The 7,762-nt window shown below is 41.3% G+C and overlaps 1 protein-coding gene across 1 annotated transcript; it reads right to left on the reverse strand.

Moving 5' to 3' along the window:
* Positions 1 to 5,228: 5,228 nt before the first annotated feature.
* On the reverse strand, positions 5,229 to 6,233 carry LOC124622277 (ubiquitin thioesterase otubain-like). The gene has a single exon (XM_047147943.1). It carries the CDS (start codon positions 6,113 to 6,115, stop codon positions 5,318 to 5,320), a length of 798 nt encoding a protein of 265 aa, XP_047003899.1. The 5' UTR covers positions 6,116 to 6,233; the 3' UTR covers positions 5,229 to 5,317.
* Between the last annotated feature and the right edge of the window lie 1,529 nt (positions 6,234 to 7,762).

Below are 7,762 nucleotides of genomic sequence, written 5' to 3' on the forward strand. Positions count from 1 at the left end.
ATACGCCCTCGCTCAAAGTCCGTCAACTGCACATACGGTTGACGTCCACGCTGTCGCGGCATGCTACCAGTGTTAAAGACTGCGATGGAGCTCCGTATGCCACGGCAAACTGGCTGATACTGACGGCGGCGGTGCACAAATGCTGCGCAGCTAGCGCCATTCGACGGCCAACACCGCGGTTCCTGGTGTGTCCTCTGTGCCGTGCGTGTGATCATTGCTTGTACAGCCCTCTCGCAGTGTCCGGAGCAAGTATGGTGGGTCTGACACACCGGTGTCAATGCGTTCTTTTTTCCATTTCCAGGAGTGTATATTATTCCCGGATGAGACGTACTACCCACGCACGAAAACTAATACCGTGGCGTGGCTTCGTACACATGCAGTGCATTATTTGTTTCAAGACGGCACGAAGGACACTTTAGACTTTTGGAACTATTTGCATGAACAACATTGCAATATCCTCCGTAACACAAGGTGGAGTGCGTTCCACGACCCTCCACGCAGCTGGATCATCACGGGTAAGAGAAGCTAAAATTGCAAGACGATGACAGACCCCTATACTGTACAACGTGGGATCTACCTTGGTCATTGCGAGAAGTCATCCATGGATGATAAAGCAGATGAAGAGTTTCGTCGTGACCCCTCGCACAGTGTAGCAGTATTTGCCCCGTCTCCTCTTTTTTCCCCAATGCGAAAAGTTCTTCGCAGTTTTTGTCTCCCATCCAGCGCAAGATGTGATACCGGTTTATGGTGGTACGGATTCCACTCTTAGATTTCATTTAATGGATTCCTTAGCCTCACACTTTGCTCCCTTTCATTTTACTATTTGCTGCAACTATAAGTATGTTTTCAGTTATGTGCGTCCCAACTCGACGCAACGAGTGTTCTTATTACTTTCAGTTACTTACTGCTTAAAAAAATTAATTAATTAAACAAATGAAAGTGGAAAAAGAAAAACATTGAAAACAATAAAACCATTGCATCCCTTGTACCACAACCCCGGGGATGGGAGGGAGGAGACATTGAGGCCAGGCCTCGGGTTTTGACCACTGGCCCCCTTGCCTCCACCACCCCACGACCTATTAAATTAAACCAAAAAAAATGGTAAGGTGACCGCTCGCTATAAGCGGGAAATCTGGGTTCCAGTTCCGGCCCGGCACAAATTTTCATTGTCATTCCATTCTATAGCTGATGGTAGACATTATTAGCAATTGCGAATTCATCTGGTGTGTTTAGTAACAGCTGTGGTCGCCGCAGTGCATCGTAATCAGAATAACACCGACACTGCAATATTGAAAAAACGAATGGTTGCTCAATTGGCCACCGATACAGGACTCACACTGAGAGCAGACCACCAAAAGGATTTTTGGAATGTCTTGACCGATTCAGTATTGAACTCCAGACCAGATCAAAGTCCAGTCAATATGTCGCTCTTTGTTCGAGGCTATGCAGCCAAATACTTTGTTTTTGGTAAATAATGAGCATTTGAAACTGGGTGTTTTCCAATTCACTGGTTTTTTATAATGAACTATCAGGAACAGAACACCTCTGTGAGATCCCAAGGCTCAGAATAATGGAGTATCACAAAGAGAAATACTTTGTGAAGACGTTTAAAACCAACAAATGTTACAGGTCCTCTTTGGGCATGTCTTGACTGTATGAAATTTATCGTGGAATCGTGGAATGGGATTTTAAAAACACTCTTCCAAACTTTGTAGTCGCTCTAAAGTTATTTATTACGTTTCGCGTATCAGCTGCTTCATGTGAGAGGAACTTTATTTATTTATTTATTTATTTATTTATTGTTCCGTGGGACCACATTTAGGAGAAGTCTCCATGGTCATGGAACGAGTCAATACATGAAATTATAACACGATTGTAGAAACAGATAAAATGAAATATAAGAAACATATTCAGGCGACAAGTCGTTAGTTTAAATAAAGAAAATCAAAAATGTACACTGGAATTTGCTTAATTTTGTATCTCTTCCAGGAGCTCCTCGACAGAATAGAAGGAGTGAACCATGAGGAAACTCTTCAGTTTAGACTTAAAAGTGTTTGGGCTACTGCTAAGATTTTTGAGTTCTTGTGGTAGCTTATTGAAAATGGATGCAGCAGAATACTGCACTCCTTTCTGCACAAGAGTCAAGGAAGTGCATTCCACATGCAGATTTGATTTCTGCCGAGTATTAACTGAGTGAAAGCTGCTAACTCTTGGGAATAAGCTAATATTGCTAACAACAAACGACATTAAAGAAAATACATACTGTGAGGGCAATGTCAAAATTCCCAGACTATTGAATAGGGGTCGACAAGAGGTTTTCGAACTTACACCATACATAGCTCGAACAGCCCGTTTTTGAGCCAAAAATACCCTTTTTGAATCAGAAGAATTACCCCAAAAAATAATACCATATGACATAAGCGTATGAAAATATGCGAAGTATACTACTTTTCGTGTTGAAATGTCACTTATTTCAGATACTGTTCTAATGGTAAATAAAGCGGCATTTAGTTTCTGAACAAGATCCTGAACATGGGCTTTCCACAACAGCTTACTATCTATCTGTACGCCTAGGAACTTGAACTGTTCCGTCTCGCTTATAACATGCCCATCCTGTCTGATTAAAATGTCAGTTCTTGTTGAATTGTGGGTTAGAAACTGTAAAAACTGAGTCTTACTGTGATTTAGCATCAAATTATTTTCCACAAGCCACGAACTTATATCATGAACTACATTATTTGATAATGTTTCAATATTACACACAAGATCCTTCACTACCAAGGTGGTGTCATCAGCAAACAGAAATATTTTTGAATCACCTGTAATACTAGAAGGCATATCATTTACATAAATAAGGAACAGCAGTGGCCCCAGCACCGACCCTTGGGGAACGCCCCATTTAACAGTGCCCCATTGGGACTGAACATCATTACCACTCTCAATATTGCGGAGGATTACCTTCTGCTTTCTGTTCTTAAAGTAGGAGGCGAACCAATTGTAAGCTACTCCCCTTACTCCATAATGTTCCAACTTCTGCAGTAATATTTTGTGGTCAACACAGTCAAAAGCCTTCGTTAAATCAAAGAAAACACCTAACGTTCGCAACCTTTTATTTAATCCGTCCAAAACCTCACAGAGAAAAGAGACTATAGCATTTTCAGTTGTTAAACCGTTTCTAAAACCAAACTGTACATTTGACAGCAAATTATGTGAATTTAAATGCTGCAGTAACCTTGTATATACAACCCTCTCAATAACTTTAGCAAACACTGATGGCATAGAAATAGGTCTATAATTGTCAACATTATCCCTGTCTCCCTTTTTATAAAGTGGCTTCACTACCGAGTACTTTAATCGGTCAGGAAACCGACCACTCCTAAAGGAAAAGTTACAGATATGGCTAAGTACTGAGCTAACATACGTGGAACAATACTTCAGTATTCTGCTAGATACCCCGTCATATCCATGAGAGTTCTTGGTCTTTAGTGATTTAATTATTAACTCAATCTCCCTCTTGTCAGTATCATGGAGGAGCATTTCAGGTAACAGTCTCGGAACACTTTTTTCTAAGAGCGCTATATGATTCCCTGTTGGGACTAGGTTTCTATTTAGTTCACCTGCTATATTCAGAAAGTGATTATTAAGTACTGTACATATATGCGACTTATCAGTAACACGGACATCCCCACTACGCACTGATTCTATATTCTCGACCTGTCTCTGCAGACCAGCCACTTCCTTTACGACTGACCATATGGTTTTAATTTTATCCTGAGACTTAGCTATTCTATCTGCATACCACATACTTTTTGCCTTCCTAATAACTTTTTTAAGCACCTTACAATACTGTTTGTAATGGGCTGCTGCATTTAGATTTTGACTGATTCTAACGTTTTGATATAATTGCCACTTTGTTCTACAAGATATTCTTATCCCTTTAGTCAGCCACCCAGGCTGCCTGTTTGTGCTAGTACCCTGTTTTGAACGTTCTAACAGAAAGCAACTTTCAAAGAGCACGAGAAAAGTCTTGAGGAAAGCATTATATTTATCGTCTACTGTATCAGCACTATAAACATCTTGCCACTCTTGTTCCTTGATAAGGTTTACAAAAGTCTGTACAGCAACTGGATCAGCTTTCCTAAAACGTTGGTAACTATATTTAACATGTGTTGCAGCACAAAAAACTTTTAGACTTAAAATTTGTGCATCATGATCTGAAAGGCCATTCACCTTTTTGCTAACAGAATGCCCTTCTAATAATGACGAATGAACAAAAATATTGTCTATGGTTGTTCTACTGTTCCCTTGCACTCTCGTTGGAAAGAATACGGTTTGCATAAGATTATATGAATTAAGGAGGTCTACCAGCATCCTTTTCCTTGCACAATCACTTATACAATTAATATTGAAGTCACCACATATAACTAACTTTTTGTATTTCCTATAAAGTGAACCAAGAACCTCCTCTAGCTTTAGCAAAAATGTTGTGAAATCGGAGTCTGGGGATCTATAAATAACAACAGTAAGAAGTTTAGCTCCACTAAATTTAACCACACCTGCACAACATTCAAACACCTTTTCAGTGCAGTACTTTGAAACATCAATTGACTCAAATGGGATACCGTTTTTCACATACATGGCTACTCCCCCACACCGCAAAGAGCTCCTAGAAAAGCTGCCAGCCAACCTGTATCCTGGTAAAGGAAGCCTCTGAATTATCTCCTTATTTAAGAAATGTTCAGATATACCAATAATTTCAGAGTCAACATCTATAAGCAGTTCACTAACTTTATCTCTAATACCTTGTATATTTTGATGAAATATACTAATTCCCTCATTAATCGGATACCCAAGCTTTGTAGAGAGTGGTTTCTTTGTTAGAGAGACTTCCCTTAAGCAGGAATACCTATCAGCTGACTTCAATCTAAAAAAGGTACAGCTCTAACACCCACAACTACCGGAATTTTCCCATGAGTGATCCCACCACCCCCACCTATGCTGTCACCTATAAGTTTTGCCAACCTCCCCTTCCCATACCTGTTGAGGTGCAGGCCATGTCTAGTGAAACCCGTCCTACTGATAGACTCCACCGACACCACTGAAATGTGACTTTTTTTTTTTTATTAAAAATTTATTTTAATGTACATAGCAACTTAATACAAATTTTCTGTAGAACACACTTTGGAATACAGAAATATCCAAAATGCTTGTACAGCACGGTTGGTGCTCCAGTGACAAAATTTGTATGAAAATAAAAACGGTGCTCAAAAGAACATCATACTTCAAGCCCCTTTAGCATACGATTAGCCAGCTGTGCTCATGGATACAATATATCATAGTGACCTGGTCGGTACAAAAGATGGACAGCTGGGCTGCAACCTTCTGGAAAATCATGAGCAATCACCTCCACTCCCTCTCCTCTGTCCATGCATCTTACACGAATACCTATGTCCAAAGCTGAGCTAAGGGCTATGATATGAATGTGGTCACTCTCCTTATACATAGGTTCCACTTCCTGATGACAAAAATCAGCAATTGAACGATCTCCCTCTATAAAATGTTGGTAAAATTCTGAATCCTTCTGAAGCTGTCCAGAAGTTATTAGGCGGAGATACACTACAATATAATCTGAATAGCCTTGTTCATTAAATAGTTTATGTAAATCTTTCTGTGAAAATACATCACTGCCTTCTCCAACACGATCCAATACTTCCATGAAAGTATCATGAAAATCTTCAACTGTGAATTCTGGAAAACCCAGAGCAACTAAATTATCCTTGCTTTTGAGCGCCCAATCACGAAATCTTTCATATTCCTCGCGGTTCCCGAGTAGACGTTCAAGATAGGCGTAACTAAAGGCACGAAAAAAGCAATTTCCGTCAGGTCGCGTTCGGCGAATACTCTTATATTTTTTTGCTAAATCCAGTACTTTTTGCCTATATATGTCGTCGGCCGAATATTCGCCTTCCAAAGAAGAAATACTTTGGATATCACCAACAAGAGGCGTTGTCTCTGAAATTTCTTTTTCTATTCTTCTTTGTTGCTGCAAAATCAGCTCATCTTGGTTGGCACTTGGATCGAATTTATTATTATGCAAATCATTACCGTCCTCCATCGTACACTAATTAAAATAGTGAAACAATTACTCAGGCATAGTACGCTTCAACAAATCATCAGCATTCAATAATTCGCATCACCCCCCATAGAATCTTCCAGCGACACACATTTTCGTTTTCGACATCGTTAGTAGATTAAAATGAATTAAAAATTACTTACTATCAACAATGAGAAAAACGAGGCTAAATAATCTTGCCTTGTTAACTATCGAACATGATGCAACAAAAAAATATTAATGTTGAAGATGTGATATCAGAGTTTGCGGCTGTTAAAGCTAGAGAGAAATTTTAAGTGCTGGTGTCTCGCGTTTAGCAAATAGTTTTCTGAAGAATGTATGTTAATGTACAGAGCATAATATTATATACTAATATATACTGTATAATACTATATATAATGTGTAATTCATAATAAGAGATAATTACATACATCAAACAAAGTTTTGCATCACCCTGGCTCCCAGAACTCCTGAAGATAGAAGTTGACTGTGCATACTGTATCACATACACAGTCCATTTGACTGTTCCGAGATGCAAACAACCATGTATGACCAGCGCCTATAAGACGGAGGGGGTCAGACACCCGATCAGTTCCAGTCATTCCACCAGAAAGGAGGTACACGGCTCGTGTTGTCTGTGGTTCAACCATGCCTAGACTGTCAGTACCGCGGTTCAAATGGTTCAAATGGTTCTGAGCACTATGGGACTCAACTGCTGAGGTCATTAGTCCCCTAGAACTTAGTACTAGTTAAACCTAACTAACCTAAGGACATCACAAACATCCATGCCCGAGGCAGGATTCGAACCTGCGACCGTAGCGGGCTTGCGGTTCCAGACTGCAGCGCCTTTAACCGCACGGCCACTTCGGCCGGCAGTACCGCGGTTCGCATTGTTGCTTTCTGTCAGGAAGGGCTCTCAACAAAGTAAGTGTCCAGGCGTTCGGAGTGGACCAAAACGATGTTGTTCAGACATGGAATAGATACAGGGAGACAGGAACTGACGATGATATGCCTTGCTCAGGCCGCCCAAGGGCTAGTAGGGCAGTGGATGACCGCTACCTACGGATTATGGCTCGGAGGACCCCTGACAGCAACGCCATAATGTTGAATAATGCCTTTCGTGCAGCCACAGGACGTCGTGTTATGACTCAAACTGTGCGCAATTGGCTGCGCGATGCGCAAGTTTGCTCCCGATGTCAGTGGCGAGGTCCATCCTTGCAACCACGACACCATGCAGCGCGTTACAGATGGGCCCAACAACATGCCGAATGGACCGCTCAGGATTGGTATCAAGTTCTCTTGCCTTTAACCAGACAATCGTCGGAGATGTGTTTGGAGGCAATCCGGTCGGGCCGAACGCCTTAGATACACTGTCCAGAGAGTGCAGCGAGGTGGAGGGTCCCTGCTGTTTTGGGGTGGCACTATGTGGGGCCAACGTACGCCGCTGGTGGTCATGGAAGGAACCGTAACGGCTGTGCGACACGTGAATACCATCCTACGACCAATAGTGTAATAATATCGGCATCTTATTGTCGAGGCATTCGTGTTCATGGACAACAATTCGTGCCCTCATCGTGCACATCTTATGAATGACTTCCTTCAGGATAACGACATCCCTCGACTAGAGTGGCCAACATGTCCTCCGGACAT

Source organism: Schistocerca americana, chromosome 7 (assembly GCF_021461395.2).
Source record: "Schistocerca americana isolate TAMUIC-IGC-003095 chromosome 7, iqSchAmer2.1, whole genome shotgun sequence".
NCBI lineage: Eukaryota > Metazoa > Arthropoda > Insecta > Orthoptera > Acrididae > Schistocerca > Schistocerca americana.